Below are 20,341 nucleotides of genomic sequence, written 5' to 3'. Positions count from 1 at the left end.
TACCCAGCCTCTTAACAAAAACTGTTAACTTCCCGTCTGAACGTCTTGCCAGGTTTTCTATGAGGTGACGAACATAAGGCCTGATCTTGTCAGATGGGATTCCAACACAGCCTTGCCATACCTGATATCTCCCATAATTTTAGAGAGCTGCATATGCACCTCCCTTACAGCCAATTTCTTGTCTCCCTTGGAGTATAGTATGACCATAAAGGTCTGATGCAGTATAACCTCCATTGCCTGCGAGGAACCCAGTGGCAGGTCTGTCTCTAAGGACCTGAACCCCATCAAAGAGTGGCTGAAGCCAGGGGATCTTGTTGAAGGCCTTCTTCACATTGATATTCTTCATGCTGTTCTCCAGGTCAGTGACAACTGTTTCCACCTCATGATAGTTGCAAACAGATCGCTTCATGAGCTCTGACTTATTGAAGCAATCTGCCACCCAGCACGTACAGACAGGCTTCACAACCTTGTCATCTGCCACCCCTTGTGAAATAAGGGAACGTAGCTCATCGCTCCCTTGCTTCTTTGCTTATTGGGTGGCAGCTTCTGCAATCTCTTTTCGTCTGATGACAAAAAATTCTGATTCCTTGAATAGGAGGAGGTCATCAGCCCATTTGAGGAGGCAGTTGCTGTTTTCCTTTATATCCCGTTTAATTTTGGTGTTAGCTGCACCAAGTCGTGTAGGGTTTTGATCTTCATACTGAGCTAGAGATAATGGTAACCAGTCTTTATATTCGGTAATGCCCCAGTCTGGTCTCATCTAGAGCAGTAATCAGATCAGTAATTTTTTTTTGTTTCAAATCATTCTCTATTTTATGTCATATCGAGTATACCGTTTCAAAGTTATCTTTGCTTTTCACTAAGAATTCTTGTCAAATTTTGAATCGTCCTAAATTTTCCTGATTTTTAAGCAGTATGGTTTCTACTAAGGAGGGTTCCATACACTAGAAAAGCATCAGATGAAAATACATCATCGGTTCATATCCAGCACTCATTTAAACATCCCCAGAAAAAAATTATTTGGGGTTTTACATTTGATGACCCTTTTTCATTACTTCCATTAGATGTTACGTTGAAAAGTGAGGGATATATCAAGATTCTGAAGGAAAGGGTTGTGACACAACTTCAAAACAAATTCCCCAAGACAATGTGGAGTGTTCCAACAAGATTTGTCACCATGACATACTGCCAAAAAAATGGAAAAATCTTTTGAAGAAGAAAATATTAAAGTGCTCCCATGTCCAGGCAACTTCCCAGACTTAAACCCAATTGAAAATCTTTGGGTAGCAGTCAAAAATGAATTGGCTCATTAAAATTGACCTAATTAAACCAATATTGGTGTGATTTCATGATGAATTAAAAAAAAAAAGTGTAGTACACTTGTGAATTGATGTCAAATCACTTATGCAAAGTGATTAAGAATAAAGGACATACTATATTAGTTACTAGATATTCACAAATTGTATAGGTATGATTATTTTCTGAGTGGTTACTTTTTATTAAGTAACATCTGTGTTCAGATTGATTTTCTCGCTTTTGTAAAAATTTTAACAGAAAAAACCATTTCCCTCAAAGAGGTTTATCATTAAATTAAAATTATCATAAATTTAATGGATGCATTATTGCTACAAATAAAAAAGAAAAGTCATAATTATTTTAATCATCTTCATAATCATTTTATTATTAAAAGTATAATGGTAAAAATTAATATATATATATATATATTCTTTCTTATATCTGTAAACAATAAAATATATTTTAAACCTTTTGATTAAAAAGTATATATTGAATACTTCTTGATCAATAATTTCTCATAATTTGGTGTTCCGTTCTTCGTGGCAGCAAGTCCTCTACATCACTTTTGCCTCCTTCCATTTCTGTCCCAAGCCTTCTTCATTTCTTTGTAGTTTTTCCAATAGTTTGTATTGTAATTCAATAAAATGTTAACATAAATTCAAAAATTCTTGTTAAGAGATAACTAGTACTCATTTGAAGTCATAATTTTGTATAATACATTACATTTCTTCAGTTAAATATAATTTTCTGTCAAATTTCATTTTTCTGTATGCACTTTTATCTTCTGTGAAATAAACCATTTCAAATAAAATTAACTGCTAGTTCACTTACATGGCCAAAATCTTTGTATGTGTGGTCCATGTGTTATTCAGTCATTCTTAATTTTTTCAGTTTCTTACTGTTTGAGAATGTTTTCTCGTTGCAGATTTTCTAGTGTTGGACTATCTGCAGTGGAACCAATTATGGTTGGTTCAGTCAGTTGACTATCATATATATTTTCATTTTAGGGTAATTTTTCTCTAATCCAAGATGATTTTACAAAAGATTCTTAATGTCTGTTATATAAACTGCATATATTAACCTTTTTCAGGACTTTTATGAAGTAAGTGTACCTTAAAATCACTTATACATAGTTACAATTGCAGTATATAACATAGTAGATACTTGAAAAATGGTATACTGTGTATTTAAGTTAATCATGAAGTAGTGTTTCTGTATAAAACAAAGTTGTAATAAATTAATGTAGTTTGTTAATGTAAATTAAAAATTATATGTAATTATGCAAAAAATCTCAACAAAAGAAAATAGTGGCAATAATAAAATTACTGTAATGTTGCTTTTAATTACAGTGAATTAAAACCAGACCAGTAAAAATTTTGCATTGTATAATTATTTGGCTGTGATACTAGTGTTTTTATTTCATCCTTGATATAATGCACTTTGTTGAATAGATATTGTGTGTTCTCTTATTAGACTGATCATTTAATTGGAGGTACAGTTAATTTTCCTAACAAGTAGTAAATCGAATGATTAGAATTATAATTTTCAATATATTCTAGTTATATTGTGTTGTTTTTCATCTTGTGTTTATTTATTGATTTGCTATTGCATGAAAATTTGCAGTATTTGTTCTTGATATGTTATTTATTGTTACGCTAATTTATAATGAATGGTTATAAATCTTATTTATTTCTTTATTATCTGCTTGTTTATAATTTTGCTCACTATATTTACTTCTTTTTAACAAATCGGCATGGCTGAAAAGTAGGGTATAAATAATACTTGTGATTTTATTTTGTTCAAATTTCAACTATATTTAATAGGTAGTAAATCAGTAACTTATAAGAAATTGAATTACCGACTGTATTTAATATGTACAGTAAAAATAAAATATTAGTTCATTAAATAGTATATCAAAATTGCATTAAATGTTCAATAAAAATTAGCTTATACACATAGAGACTTATCTCAGCTCACATATTTTTGCTGATGTTATTTAATTTTACAAAGAAGCATTTGACTATGAATATTTTTATTTTATGTGAGTTTTTCCCAAGAAAAATTAGTTTTTATTATGTTGTTTATAGAAAAAGAATTAACATATAAGAATGTTGAACTCCTAATAGAGAAATAATGCATTATTATTAGTATTCTATTCTTGCTCTCTTATAACAACATAATTGTAATAAAGTATAACATAATAAATATAACATAAAAACATCCAATAATAAAATAATAGTATAAGGTATACACTATATACCAGGGTCTATTAATTACACTGGTCAACATAAAATTTGGAACTGAAGAGGGAGTAGTTCTATATAGTTACAACCCCTTAAATTTTGTTTGTGGAACAAACAATACAAATAACTTTGTATGTCTGTATTGACATCTGATTTATATTGTGATATGTGATGTAGACCTATATTTAATACATAACAGTTGAATGATGTCATTTCATTTCAAGCCAGACATGTTGTTAGTCAAGTAATGAGTGATTCAACGTGATGAAATTTTTTTCAGTATGAGTTCAGCTCTTTGTGTGACTTACTGTTTTCTTTAGATGTGGTAGTGGTTTTATCATACATATATTATAAAGATTGTTTCATAAGTGATGCTGTAAATTTAGTGAAAGTTTTTTATGACAGAACAACCATTATTATTTTATTGAACATTAAGATTTGTTAAGTTGTGTGTGTGTTTTCGTGCTGTTTTATTGCACTCTATGGTGAAACAAATTTTATGAAGTTATAAGTATTTATAAATTAAAACTTAATTATTTTTATAATTACGTAATTATTTCTGTAATATTTCAGTTTACTTTCATTAATTAAAACATTTTGAATTTTACATTGAATAAAAATGGGGCTTGTAAAAATTCTCTGAACATTTTTTATTACGTTTGTATAATCAAAACATTATTTTGACTGTCCCTTGGGAGTCCAAAATAAATCCTGGGGTCCACATGTAGCATGCATCAAGTGCTATGTTAAACTAACCCAGTGGTTAAAAGGTAAAGTACCCATGATTTGGGTATGCTAAATCATGGGTTTTGGTATACTCATGATTTGTTGAGAGCCTAGTAACTTATTATGACTGCTATTTTTGCTTAATAAATGTTACCAGTTTTAATTCAAACAATAAAAGCAGTATTGCCGCCTACCCAAATGTACGTTCAGCTATGAGACCAGTACTTCACGGTGTTGAAGTATATCGCTCCAGCTTCTTAGAAAGAAATTTCTAATTTCTCAGAAAACTCAATCGATGAATCCTCAACTTCAATAGATATTAATTACATCCTAGAAGAATCAAATACTGAAGCTCACCCTTATCACTGAAGAAGAACAGAATGACATAATTGGTGACTTTTATTTGTCGAAACGACATGTAGAACTCCTAGGCTTACGTCTTAAAGAATGGAATTTATTAAACAAGGATACTAAAATTCCAGTTTATAGAAATCAAAACATAATTTACTGAAATACTTTAGAAGAGATGGTTTAATTTCTTCTTGCCGTGATGTTAGTGGGGCTAATGTCTGAACTGGACATCAAATATGTTATTCATGATCGATGTTTATAGACTCATCAAAAATAAGCTTAAAGGCAGTGTTTCATAACTCGAATAAGTTTTCTTTTATACTGGTAGCACATTCTGTAGGAATGAAAGAAACATATGAAAGTATGGGAAAAATTTTAAAAACCTTGCGTAAAAAGTATGATGAGCACTCACGGCGAATCATCGCTGACCTGAAAGTGATAGGGCTTTTTCTTGGTCTCCAGAGTGGCTTTACAAAATATATACGTTTCTTGTGTTTGCGGGATAGTCAGGCTACACATAAACACTACGCAGTTAAAAACCAGCCAAAAATCAGTTTACTCCAAGAAAGGAAAATGTTGTCAATATTCCCCTTGTCGAAGCAGATCATATCATTTTACCACCTTTACACATTAAACTAGATCTGATGAAGAATTTTGTAAAAGCATTAGAAAAAGATGGAGATTGTATTAAATATTTAGTCGAGGTTTCTTCACGATTAAATGAAGCCAAGTTAGAAAAGGAAATATTCCTCGGGTCACAAATTAGGAAATGAATGAAAATATATTTGACAACAAACTGAATCCTAAAGAACCAGTGGCATGGAAGTCATTCAAAGATGTCATTACTGGTTTTCTCAGAAACAAAAGAGCTGAAAACCACGATTGGCTTATAAATGAGTTCTTGGTGATGCATAATGTCATTGAAAATTCATTTTTTACATTCCCATTTGGATTTTTCCCTTTAAAAACATGGGTGACATCAGCGACAAAGAAGGAGAAATGTTTCACCAAGATATAATGCAGATGGAACAACATTATCAAGGCAGATGGATGAATCTACGATGAGTGACTACTACCGGGTGATAAAAAGAGAAGACTATACCAAACACAAAAGGAAAATAAGAAAAAATAAATTAAAATAAATGTAAATGTCTGCAAAATAAAGGTAGGAATTTTAATTGTAATTATTATTTAAGAAGTTGTGAGTATTTTAGTCATAACTAAAAATCTGAGGGTGATGAAAAAGATTTCATTTTAAAATTTAGCATAAAAAATGCATTCTAATTCATCTACTTTTATCTTAGTTCCAAAAATATGTTTTTTTTTTATCTGTGTTTACCTAAGCTTTGATGTTTTCATTTATTATGTATATGATTTTTTACTCTTGGGTGACAATAATGTGTTTGATTGATAGTCTTTCAATGCTTCAAGAAACCTAGTTGATAAAATTCAAACATCCTCAGGTGAAAATTTGCAAATAATGCAACATAGTCTGATTTGTTTAGGAATTTTAATATCTCAGTGTTTTAGGTGAAATGAAGTATTAAATAAAATTAATAAAAAGTCCTTTGTGTTGTTTATCCCTGTCGGCATACTATTCTCATTATTAAATTAATTGTTTTACATTTCAATAGTACAGAGATACATATATATTTATCAAATATAAACAGGTTTTATTATGTATTATTTTTTTTTACTTGTGAATGATTGGATTTGAATGTTTTACAATGTAAATTAAAATAAAAGGTTAGCATTCTCTTCCTATCGATAAAAAATTGAATATTGTTCCATCAACAGTGTCGCTGCATTAGAGAAAATATATCACTGAATTTATTTAATTGAAACTGATAATACATTCTTTGCATGACAGAATAAATGGAAAAACGAATGGTAGCCTATAACACAGTCTTCACATCCTCCTTAACAATAGTAGGTATGAAGACATATTGCAAAATTTCTGTATCCCATTTAATATCAGTTATTTCAGCACACTTATCCATTTACAAACAAATTTATTTACTTCTAGGAAAACCATATATGTATTTCAATGGCAGTTGTAACCTAATTTTGAAATGGGCTGGAATATATATTTTTTTTGTTTTAAATCTGAGATTAAATTTAATGGGATCTATTTATTATGATAAAATTTCAAGAATTATTTAAATTCACTCATGTATCATTAAACCTCTGTTGAATATGAAAGAAAGTCAGAGTTCTATACTGCTGGGATAAGAGAAAGTTCTGTATATGTGTATAGAGATACTATGATAATGTTTGTAAAATCTTTAGCCTTAAAAAACAATAAAGTTGTAATGAATGATCATAATAAAATGTATCGGGACAGTATCACATTAAACAACTTATTTCATAAAATCCCATCATATGTGGGAGTTATAAATTATCTGCTGAATAAAGTAATATAGAACAAAAAAAATTCATTTAAGTTAAAAAATAATTAAAAGCATGTTAATAATCTATTAAATACGTTTCGATAATCTATTCCATTCATACTAATTTGATGAATGGAATCAGGTTCCTCATTAAACTAGGGTACTTTTATATCACTTATTATTTGGTGAGAATAATGATAACTTGTATTTTGGTAGTTATGCTGCATGTTTTAAGTTTCTTTATTTTCTATATTTTCTTTGTACTCCTTCCTTTTTTTACCTTTGCGAGTCACAGTTGTAAATAATGTTTGTCTTGCAGCAACATCTGTCTTGATATGCAAGTCCAGAAATTACGTTTTAGTTTTTATTTATTAAATATATACAGTATAACACCAGTTATCCAAAGCCAATTCATCTGGATTTCTTAGACCAGTTCACAATCAGAATATTTTAAATATATACATTTTTTTTTATGTGAAACTTAAGAATTTCATTTTTAATTAATTGAGAGGTAATTTATTTATTAGCAGTTCTGGTCCAATTTAGTAATGTTTTTCCAAATATTAATTAGATTTTTCATATTTACTCATCAGTGTTTATATATATATATATGTATAAATTTGTGAAAATTCAAATAATTTGTCAAAATACTGACCACTGTGCCAAATAATCTCAAATAATAAAATAACCATCAAACAGTAACAGAACCTAAAATACTAATACCAAAAGTCAACTTTCAGACAAAAAATAAATAATTAAAAACTAAAAATTTAGTAAACATAACCCTAATAACCAACAAAACTTGGGTATGTTTTCTAAATTTTTAATTTATTTTTTGCTTGTTGGAATTCTGTACAGACTGATGCAGGATTCCACAAAAGTTGACTTTTGGTATTGGTTTTTTAGGTTCTGTTATTTCAGATATATATATATATATATATATACTGGTAAAATAATATAAATTGAAGAATGTAGATTTCCAGATGTATCAGTTAGATGCATGTGCATATAAGCAAATTTTGTTGTAGTTAGAATGTCATTTTAAAATCTCACATTTCTTGTTTAAAGAAAGGTGAACAACATATTGTTTGTATTTTGACTTGCTTTCTTCAAAACTATACTTATTGTAAGTAGAGTTTGACATTGTTATTAATGTGATAAAACTATTTCAAATTGGTTACTGTATTCTCCTCACCACTCGTATAGCATTTTTTGTCTATTCAGATTCCTATTTGACTGGACTAAATTCAGTTCTGTCTAGTCCAGATGAACAAGATTTTACTGCATGAAGTGTTAAAAGATGTATTAAATAGTATCATTATTTTTTGTATAATGACAGTAAACTAAGTACGTTTAATAATAATTTACTTTGATTGACTATTTTAATGCCTTTCCCATCACTAATCTTAAAGTCAAAGAAAATATTCTTAGAAGTAAAATGCAACATTATTTTGTTTTGGCAGGTTCTAAATCTGCAGAGCAACGTTATTCTCTTTATATTATTAATATTCATATATGTTTATTAAAAGTACTAGCGTTCATTTTCTGAAAATAGACCTAGTGATTTCTAAGTGAAGTTGCTATTTTATAGCTAATTTCTTAAGTTTAAAGTTTGATTAAACTTAAGTTTAAAATTTGATGAAAAACCTATTTCTATAAATAAAGTTTGGTGTTCTGGAATATTAGAAGCCTCAGGAAAGATTAACTATACTTGGAGAATTGGCAGTACAGTGAAAAATAAGATGACTGCTGAATTTTGTAATCGGTTTATGGCAGTATATTAAACCATCCAATTCATCACTCTGGGGGTTAAATATTGTGTATAGTGGGGTTACAATAAATAAGTTTTTATTTAAAATAAAAAAGATTTGTTTGTTACCCTGCAACTTAGATCGGTCAATTTGTAGGTTTCAATAAGAAAGATAAGGTGTCAGCATTTACATTTTATATATGTTGTGATTTTTTAACATTTTCTGATGCATGCATTATAATTTATCCAGTATAAGAATATGACGACTGACATTTGTTACTGAATGAACTGGAGATAGTATGGATGCTAGAATTTTCCAGTTGATTATACATATTGGCCTTTGCATTATAGCAATGCTAGAAACCATCTCTATCCTTTTAATATCGACCAAGCATGCGACACCATTTACTGTACATTCTGTTTTTTTTAAAAAAAAGATCACTGAATTGACTTGCCCTCTCACTGATTCTCTCCCAGTCATTCTTGACATTACTGTTACATTGATAAACATAATTTTTGTTTCCTAACATACAATACATGATTTTAATCTGTTTTTTGATGCTGAAAACGAATATGAACTCAGAATCTTTCTGTTGCCCACCATTTTTGAAAAAATTTTAAATTTTAATTAAATGATTTATTTTCATTTTTTAATGTATATTTAGCATTTTAAGCTCCTGTATTGTATTTTGTTAGCTCATTTTTTATTGTTTAACTTTTAACGTAATTTGTAAGCTATAAATAAACAATACTGAACAAAGAATTAAATCATATCATATCGCATATTATGACATCATATCCAGTACTGAAGAGTGAGCCTTCATGGACAAGATTAATCATGTCTGTGCAGGTTAAAACATGTAGCTGAAAACACAGCTGTGTTGTTTGCATTCAGCACTGGATTTAGGAATGAATTAATTTTGTTCAGTCTTATTGTTGTCTTAAGTTTGTTAACAGTGCAGTGTCATAATGCCTCAGAATTGTGTAAATGATTTGAATGCCTTTTCTTATGTATGTGGTGAGTTTACCATAAAATCAAATAAATAAAAAATACACCTTTAAAAAAGCATATCATTTGTACTTTCAGTGTAAAATTGGTGATCAGGATAAGACGTGGGCTTCTCATCTAGTATGCACTAATTGTTCTGTATATTTAAGAGGATGGCTGTAAGGTACATGGAAGGCTTTGCCATTTGGTATACCTATGGTTTGGTGTGAACCAAAGGATTATGTAACCGATTATTACTTTCGTTTAACAAGTGTATCTGCAATTTCTAACAAATCTAAACATACTGTAAAATATCCTTCATTGCAATCAGGCCTGTACCTCAATAAAATTATTCCAGTTCCTGAACCACCTGTATGTATGTTTTGAAAGCAGCGATAAAGAATCAGGCAGTACTGAAGAAGATAATGATTTTGATTTTGAATTATCTTCAAATAAGCCACATCTTATATCACAAGGTGAATTAATAATGACTTGGTTAGGGATTTAAATTTATCCAAAAATCAAGCTGAACTGTTGGGATCAAGACTGCAAGGTTGGAATTTACTTAAAAAAATACAAAAATTTCTGGCTTTCGAAGCCGACAAAAAGAACTTTCTCAATACTTTATTGATGAAAATAATTTGGTTCATTGCACACATATTGATGAGCTTATGTTGTACTTAGGACAAGTTCATAAACCTGAGGAATGGTGCCTTTTTATAGATTCGTCCAAGTATAGTTTAAAAGTCGTTCTACTACACTAGGTAAAAAATATCCTTCGATACCAATCACTTATGGTATTAATTTGAAAGAGACATATGATCTGATAAAAGACTGTCTTGAAAAAATAAGTTATAAAAAACATATGTGGTGATTTGAAGGTTATAGCTATTTTGTTAGGCATGCAGTTAGGTTATACTAAGTGCATGTGCTTTCTTTGCGAATGGGACAGCTGAGCTAGGGATGTCTCCAAAGAGTGGAAGAAACGAGACAACTTGATTCCAAGTGCGAAAAATATTCATGTGCCCTTAGTTGAACCAAAAACATATTTTTACCCCCTCTCAATATCAAGCTAGGACTAATGAAAAATTTTGTAAAAGCAATGAAGAAGATAGTTCTGGATTTTTGTACATCAGGCAGAAATTTCCGAATGTAAGTGAAGGAAAAATTTAAGAAGGAATTTTTGTTGGTCCTGAAATAAGAGAGTTGGTCAAAGATGATGTATTTAACTCGATGTTAGATAACGTAGAAAGTGCAGCTTGGACTTAATTTAAAGACGTTTGCAAAAATTTTCTCGGCAAACAAAAATCCAACAATTACCAGATATTGTTAATCAACTTCATACAGAGCTGTGGGATGTAAATATGTCTTTGAAAATACATTTCCTCCTCTCACATCTGGATTTTTTCCCAGACAATCTCATAGACGTAAGTAACGAACATTGTGAACGTTTCCACCAAGACATTTCAGTAATGTTAATCCGCTATAACAGGAAATTGAATACTAACATGCTACTTGATTACTGATAGACATTAATTTAGGATGTGCGTGATGCTAACACAGATATGGCCATGCAATATTATAAATTTTCAAATTTTAACTATATTTTCCCTTAATTTTTTTTTGAAGCATAATTTATTTAAAACTAAGGGTGATAGAAAAATTGTATTTTCACAAAATTGTAATGCACGCAGAAAAGCAATTCAAGAAATGGTATGACACTTAGAGAAACATTAAAAAAACCTTTTTTATCTATCAGTGTTATTGTCCTTTACAAATATGTCACTTTTTCATGTGATGTATAAACAGTTTAACTTTACTTATTTACTGTGAAAGTGTTTCTTTTCTTTTTTTTTATGTCACTTTTTCATGTGATGTATAAACAGTTTAACTTTACTTATTTACTGTGAAAGTGTTTCTTTTCTTTTTTTTTATAGATTAAACTCTATAAAAAAGAAAGATGTCCTGTTGGCAATTATACGAACTAAAAGACTGCATTTTTTGACTGAAGAAGGATTTGGAAAACCATTAGACATTAATTCAATTCATTATAAGTATTAGTATTATATATAAGTGTTGTAATAGACAGGATGAGATGTTTTAAAATGAATAAGAATTATCTACCTCTGTTCTACTCTTATACAAGGCTTTGTGGTTAAAAAAATTCTTTATTGCTGATAGTAACTAAATGCTTTAATTTTATTATTTTAACCGATAGCATTCTCTGCTAATATTGTTGATAACAACAATTGAGAGTGTTAAAATCACAAGCATTATTAACTACTCCATGAAAAATGTACCTCCTTAACGTGTTCACTAAATGCTATATCATTTTTATTTTTACTTACATCATACATTTTTCTCAGTTTACTGAAGTGAGGGTTAATTCAGTAATTTATTATCGATAGATAGTATTAATATTAAGCTATTAGTAGCTTACTTTAGTTTGTATCTATTTGTAACAAAAACTGACTGATATTTTAAAAAAACTGTAAAGCTGCTGTGGAGGAAATCATTTTTATGTTTAATATATTTATTTACCATAAATGTAAAGCAAAATTTATGTTTGTTTTTTTTTTTTATAAAATTGCATTTGATTCAAAACTAAATGGAATGAATGCTTCATTGTTGAATCTTGAAATCTATATTTTCTTATTTGGTTTATTTAAAAAAAAAAAATTGTTTTTTATTGAGGATGTAATAATAGAAAAAATATATATTACAGAACTTTATTATAACTGGGAAACACATGAATTGGAAAGAAACATAAACATATCCATTAACGGTAGGTTAATCTATTTCATGTAACCATTATTTAATACGTAAATGGAAAAAAAAGTTGTCTAACATTTTCAGCCTTGTTAATCTCCCAATAATTGATTTTAACTCCGTTGGTTGTTAAAAATTTTTTACAAAGTTCCATACAAATTTTGTTCAATTTCTTATTTTTTTAAATTTTAACTTACAAAATATCCATTTTTCACATTTCTGAAATTTCAGATATGCTGTTAGTTTCAAATAAATTTGCACTATTGATAACTAATTTATAGATTATGATACAAAGTAATTTCCCATCATCCTTTATACAGTTCCCTTATTAATTTTGCTTTTCCCAGATTTCCCTTATTACTCAGTTGATTATGTTACATGTACTCATATTTTTTAGAACTTATTAGTAAAATTTCTTGTTAGCAATAAATTCTTCATTATGTTTCATGCATTTATCTTTATTTTATGAGATTTTATCCTATAAATATTCTTAATAACAAATCATTTAAGCGTAGGACTTCTGATGTGATCCACTCATTTTTTGCTATAATTTTATTTTTAGAATACCGCATACGTGTAAGTAACTTTGAAATTTTTTTAAGAATTATTAATTATTATTTCTGTCTGTTTGTTATGAACTTTCATTTACTGATCTCATGAATGATGTTTTAAAATTTTAAATTAACCTCTATTTAAAATAGTACTTTCTTTCTTCAGATGTTATGCTCCTTATCCAAATTAATTAACCATGTGTTATTTTTGCAAACTTATCAGTATTCAAGCTTTTTTTTAACCCACTAGACTGCTGAATTCATCATTATCATATCCTTCATGAATTATGTCTACCTGTTCTGGCTCCTGCATATTGCTTCTGTGTTGGTTGTACTTCTCCCTTTTTCTTGAGCTTGTGTATCATCTACCTTTTCCATACCTTCATCCTATTAAAATATACATATCTTCATTATGTACAAAAGGTTATTTCAGTCTTTTCAATTTCAATAATATTTCTGGTCTTCATTATGCAGGTTTTACGTTTTGAAAGAAGTGTAGGTATGACCACTGCTTTATAGTTTTTCATCAATCTTTTATCTTAGATCTGTTTATTATTCTTTACTCTAAACTATTACCTTATAATTTGTTTTTTTTTTTTATTCTAATCAAAACAGTGGTAAAAAACTTATTGAATTAATGAAATCACTTGAGAATGTTATTCTACAGTATTAAAATCTTAATAATTTCTGTTTTCTTTAAAAGCAGAACTTTTGTTTTATTAACCAATGCTTTACAATAAAAAACAGATGCGATCACAATCTAATGATGTAAACTTATTTTAATTTTTAACAGCTATAGTGAATTGAAAACCAGAGAAGTATATATTTTTTTTGTGTACAGCACTTTTGTGAACACTGTATTTATGGAATATGATGTTAAACAATGTTTTAGTATTTGCCATCATAGCAAGAATAATTCATCAATTTCTGTTAATAATAGGAACATCAATAAACAAAAAATGACTGATAATCCAATTCTTTATATGAAAATAGTACGTTATTGTTTTAATTTGAAATTTCCATAAATTCAAAAGAATTAATGATATCTTCAGCTCGCCTATAACAAGTTATTGAAGTAGTTTGATTTCATTAAAAATGGTTGAGAATGATTATTTCTGTAGATTAGATTAACCTTTTCCTTTTTTTTTTATCATTCATTAAGCATTTCCAAGGCAACTGAACCCTCCGTTAAGCAAGACCAGTCTCCTCAGGGTGTTGTGGCAGTAGCAGCCTCTACTCACCTGGTCTTGCCCCTCGCCAAGGGGTTCTCCCATCAGGGTTCCCTGAGTATCATCAGAACACACCAAACCACTCTTCCTCTGGGTGGCCAATGCATCCCACCAGTACGGGGCTACCCGCCTTGGGCCTTGCCTACCTGATCCAGGTGTGTGTTCCTCATACCCTACATTCTCCCTGTGGTGCAACATGCAGCCTCATACCTTGAGGGTCTCCTGTACCATCATCGGAGAGCCCCAACCCACCCATTCTTGTGCGTGGGTGAACCAGGACACCCTAGGCATAGGGGTTACCTCCCATCCCTGCATGTTGCCACATTTCATCCATCTTCCAAAAATTCAACCAATAGACCCAGGTACTTGGCATGTGGTGCATCCCTCACTCTAGTGCCATCCACGTCAGTCCACCTACCATGGCCACCATCTCGTGTTTTGTCGGCTGCCAACTTCTACCCCAAAGCATGGAGCTAGCCGCTTACCTGCCTCACGGCTGAGGTTGTCAGGTCTTCAACATTCTCCTCCGTACGCCCACTCACCAACATTGCCAAATCATCAGTGTACGCTACCAAAGATGTATCCCCCATGGAGCTTCAATCGCAGGACCACGTCGAACGCCAGGCCGGATCCTCTGGTACACGCTTAGGAATGAGATGAAGCTTGCCATCCTTCCAGGCCCGTAGAAAGCAGCCATCATGCAGTGCCTTATTCATGGCTTCCAGAACAAGCTGTGGGTGCTTTACCGTCAGCTTTTTCAACAGCAGTCCTGTCACGCCGTTCTGTCCAGGGCCCATCGCAGTTCTTCCAAGGTGAAACTCTTCACCTCCTGGCTGGAAAAATCAGTGTGTACAGTCTCCACGCAGGGGAACAATCCTCCATGGCTCGCACTGCCTGCCCCATGGACGGAGTGGGGAGGGGTTTCCCAAACTTCCTCATAATTCTGTACGCCCTCCCCCATGGGTCAATATCCAGTTCCACCATGAGCCTCTCCCAGGCCGCTGGTTTGGCCTCCTTGATTGCCACGCTCAAACAACGTCTAACCGTACGAAACGTAAGTTCAGCCTCCTGGACCCTGTCGGAGTCTTCTCCGTTCCATTTGCAGGCGGTGCCATGTAGCCAACGACTTCTTCCGGATGGCCGAATCTCAGCGGACCACCAGTACGCCTTCCTCAGCGGCGGGCAGATGTAGGCCTCAGGCGTTTACAAATCTTCCATAACTGCGGCAAAGTCGGCAGGACTCCAGTCCTCCAACCCCTCTAATCTAGCAGCAGTCATATCAGCATCTCTCTTCACATAGTCAGCGTGCTGTTCAGTCGGCCGCCAGTTCCAAGTCGCTTGCGACCGAGGCCTCCCTTCCAGCCTAATTTCAAACCTCACGGCATTGTGGTCCGAGGCGTACTTATTGTCCAGTACTTCCCACCATGTCACCCGCTGCAGCAGCATATCAGGAACTACTATGATATTCATGACAACCAGAACCTCGGCATATGTATGTCTGGATTGAGGGGGCGTTCAGCACAGACATCCCGACGGAGCCCAGCAGTGTCGCCAGGGTGTATCCCCGCCTGGTGCACCTCACTCCAGCCAGCTGGGCACACTCCGAATTGAGGTCCCCAGCAATGATTACTGATCGAGGCCCTTCTGGTCTAGCAAGGATCGCCGCAAAGTGCTCGTGCTCACAGTTTGGGGAAATGTAGCAGCTGACCAGCATACAGCTCAACTGCAACAAATCCATCCTCCCGGACTACGCTCTGAATCTAATACTTATTGAACACTGTCCTTAGACCGGCACCTCCCAACCTTTCCACCACCCATCCGTCTACAGCCACAAGCCTAGCATTTTGTTTCTGAGAGAAGGACGGAGTCCACACTTTCCTACACAGCCTCAGCTCATAGCAAGTTGTGGGTCGCCATACTCCTGTTAACGTTGACCTGCAGACACTTCATGTTGAGCACCCTGCTCAGCCCTGGCCTCCGGTCCAGTGTCCCTCCTTACAATCCAGGCATCTAGGCCTCTCCGTGCAACTAGACACCTTGTAGCCTAACTCCCCACAGTTGTATCGTAGACAAGATCAGGTCCGCTGCAGCTCGCCGCCTTATGGCCATGGCTCCAACACCTGAAGCATCGTATCATCCTTCCTCAATTCAGTCGGATAGGAATGCCATCCCACTTTGATACTAGTCTTTTCAGCCAACAGTCTAGCATCCTGCTTGGATGGTTGAATCGTCGCTCTCATGGTGTCCCCATAACCCGACCTCAAAGACGTGACACAGGAACGCCACCACCCACCTCCTCCGAGGTAACATCCATTTCCGGACCCCGCACATGGTACGTAGCCATGCGTGCCGCCTTCGGCTTCTACTGCATTCTCCAATTTACTGATAAGGCACTTAAAACTACATCCATCCGGTTGGAGGCTAACTCTGCCACCCGGATCTCCATGGACTCGGCCCTCCCTCTCTTCACAAACAGAATATCATGTGCCAACTCCTCCACCAAGCCACCTTTCAGCGACTTCAAGCGGTTCGCATACGACACACCGTCTTTCCTGATGGTAGCAATCTTAGTAGTCGGCCTCACTGGCCCCTCGACATCCACCAGATGTAGGGGCCACCTATCACCCGAGGGACCTTCCCTGCGAATCCAGGACTTTACGAATAACAACTCCAAACTCGTCACCAGGGACTGCCATACGTAACAAGCTGCCTCCATCTGCCTGACCTTCGAGAACGCTCGCAAGAGGCATCTCACGACATTCTCCTCATCTTCAGAAACCACTATCACACCACCGTTGTGACGTGAGCGTCAACGCCATCTGGGCAAGTTTTTTTTTAATTTGCTTGGCATTTCTCCCGCCACCACTTTAAATTCGGTCTCCCTAAAGCATAAGACTGAATGTCTGTGCCACAAGCGGCTTACTGAGCCTCGTAGCAGTTTAGCGACCAGTGTCCTAACTAGCTCCTAGAGCTAACCTAAAAGCGTTAGCGGAATAAGCGTGGTACCATACACCACTCGCTTGCATGTCCCACCTCCCACTTGTCATGTATCACTAAAATGGGTAGGCGCACCGCGCCAAATACTAAAACATACTACTGTTAATAATTAAATTTATTTTGTCAAAGACAGCAATTCGCTACCACGCCTAGGCCGCTGAATGCCAACAAGTACCTATCCACCATTAAAGCGCTTGGAGCCTTAATCTGGCTGGTAGCCAGCCATATCTCTCGGCTAGCTTTCTAAAGCAGTGAGGTAGGAGTCTTTTTCCTTAGGCAAACTACTGATGTTGGTTGAAGAAAGCAACCGCATCTAGGCACTCCCACACGGTCCGACAGAGCGGCTCTCGCCACATTGACTCACCGCTTGTGAGTGGCCAATTTTTCCTTTGACCCCTAAGTTTCAGGGTGGCCTGAGTTCTGTTCCCCCCAAGAGCTGGGCAGTCGAACATCATGTGTTCGTTTGACTGGACTTCCCGGATGACAACTGATCAGCTGCCAGGCGGAACGGAAACAAATATTGGTTTAAATTTACATGGTTGCAGTCGGACTCCCGTTGCCTTTAAAAACGAAAGAGAGGCATTCCATCCTCCTAAGTCCTGTATAAATCTATACAGTGACCTTCCCTTAGTCGTGGTGTGTCATTCTTGCTGCTGTGCGTCAATCGCGATGTTGTAAAGGCTCCTCCTCAGGCGGGAGATGTCAACTGAACGAAATTTAGAACCGGTGCTTGTGATCACCGTTCCGCTTCGGTACCGGCCTGGTTGGAAACCGCATCCCAAACACCTCGGCCTCCCTGCCTCTTCGCAATTTCCACATGCCGCCCGAACTTTCACCACTAAATCGATTGGGTGAGCCTTTCCCAATTAATTGGTAGCCTCTCGTAGGAGATTGTTTTAAAAATACCAGTGCATACAATTAAGGCTCTGTGCTGGACACTCCTTAAATTTTGAAGTTTTCGATTTCTTCCCAACCCATGCGCCCAAACGGACGCCGCATAGAGGTCATACTTTCTAAGACACCATGTGAAAATGACGGCCCGACAGCCCGTAATCCTTTCGAGCAATTCCCCGAAGCTTGTAAATCACATAGACGGCGTCCGCCGTTACTTGCCTAATGTGGTTGCTAAACAGCAACTTCTCATCAAACAGAACACCTAGGTACTTATGAACTCGAACTCGGCTGATTACACAGCCTTTATACCTAATACAACTTCTCATCAAACAGAACACCTAGGTACTTATGAACTCGAACTCGGCTGATTACACAGCCTTTATACCTAATACTGGGGTTACAACTGTATGATAATTTGTGTGCACTCTTTAGAAGCATAAACTTTCTCTTAAGCGCAGAAATATTTCAATTTTAAATGTCCATCCATTCCTCTGCGGTTGACAAGGCCGCTTGCGCCCGGTGTTCTAGCTGCGGTCGTGAGTTACCACGAACTAACAGGAGACTCATCGGCGAAAGCCTGGGCCATGAGCCCTTCCGGGAATGTCAGTCCCAAAAATCCGTCGAATACCAGGTTCCACAGTAAGGAACCGTCATCTGGGTAAAACACCTTCGTATTTTGAGAGTTCAGAATCGTCCGCTGAGTAGAGCTTAGTCCGCATCTAACATCCTTCCAATTCCAGGGGCCAGCCGGCGAATAGTATCGGCAAAGACCAGGTTGGCCCCATCTGTAGCAGGCTTGACCTTGACCCTATTGAACGCTTCCCTTCTGCAATGAGCTGAAAGGATCTCCCTTAACCCATCTGGACCACTGTGGTGGTCCGGATGGGTTAAGGAATATGATTATTTGAAGAATTCTGCATTTCCGTCTCACAAGGATTAGCGAACTGGAGGACCACCCCAGCAGAGTGTACATGTACCGGGGCCAGGGCTAAATACAATTGGGTGGCCCTGGTTCCCAGAGGGCATTGTTCAAGACTCACTGATGTAGAGCCATCCACCCATCAGCACAATAGTTCCCACCTTGAGTTACGGTTGCGGATTGGAAGGTGCCGCAACAGCACCGCGTGTAGTGTTGAAAGGAAGGGTACGTGCTGTACTTGTGTAGTGTTGCCATTGTCCCATGTACTTGTACAGTGTGTCTAACAGCTCTATGTGTAGTGGAAGATAGGCTGCTGAGTCTAGGCCCATGGGGATGCCAACCCCCAAGGTCTTAAAGAATAAGACCCCCCTTCGAGGAAGATTAGATTACTCAGACTTTTTTTTGACTTACTTCCCCTCAGACAGCTTGTAAATGATTTGTGTATGAGTGGTCATCCTAAATCATCTTTTAAATCGAGTAGAATAACTGATATTTCTTGACATTTTTGTTAGTTCATTGATAGGACTGATATCGGGTTAAGAAAAAAGTTAACATATGAGATTCAGTCTTTGTTGACTGCTATATTATCTGTTTAGGGAACATCTCATTCTGTTTAAAACAACTGCTGTCTTATCACTAGTATTAAGCACCTTTATGTCTTTGTATTTTTGAGCGTGGTTATATTAAGTGCTACAAATGTATTTTTTTTATAGTCGTGTTTTCATTTTTATGTAGTAATTAAGATAGTTCTACTAAATTATTTATACCAGATGAATTGCATCATGTCAGATTTTGTTAAATAGGGCTGATGCGATCATTTATGCGTTCTAGGTTTGTATAATTATTGCTAGTATAGTAATTAATATTGCTAGATTTTAAATCTTCAAATGCTTATCGGTATTGTCGGTTTAAACTATTTGTTTAAAATCTGTTTGTTAAGTATGTAACAATGTAATTAATGCTAATAAGTAAATAAATAAAGTACAAATGGTATTACTAACTTGCTGAACAGTCTTAGGTTGTTTCCTGTTTAATCGGGTTTGTTGATGCGTTTTGCTTCTTTTTTTAAAAAAAAGATAAGGTTATTGATGATACCAAAGATGCAGGTGGGTTTTGTTTCAATTATTCTCATGTTATGTCTCTAGATTGTTATTTTATATTGTGATGTTTTAATGTAGTTATTGTATAAGAAAATTTTTCTAAATTAATAATTTTTTAATAAGAATCCATATGTGCCA

The 20,341-nt window shown here is 34.6% G+C and overlaps 1 protein-coding gene across 1 annotated transcript in view; it reads left to right on the top strand.

Annotated features, from left to right (window-relative positions):
* The window catches only part of LOC142323164 (uncharacterized), a 104,870-nt gene extending 92,241 nt beyond the window's left edge, over positions 1 to 12,629 (top strand). The window contains exon 14 of the mRNA XM_075362445.1: positions 11,682 to 12,629. Within this exon, the coding sequence (XP_075218560.1) occupies positions 11,682 to 11,805 (124 nt within the window). The 3' untranslated portion in view covers positions 11,806 to 12,629. The remainder of the gene's footprint in view (positions 1 to 11,681) is intronic.
* The last annotated feature ends 7,712 nt before the right edge of the window (positions 12,630 to 20,341 follow it).

Source organism: Lycorma delicatula, chromosome 4, assembly GCF_047948215.1.
Source record: "Lycorma delicatula isolate Av1 chromosome 4, ASM4794821v1, whole genome shotgun sequence".
Taxonomy (NCBI): Eukaryota; Metazoa; Arthropoda; class Insecta; order Hemiptera; family Fulgoridae; genus Lycorma; species Lycorma delicatula.
Note: the sequence above shows the minus strand (reverse complement) of the source record. Positions and strands in the feature narration are given on the sequence as shown.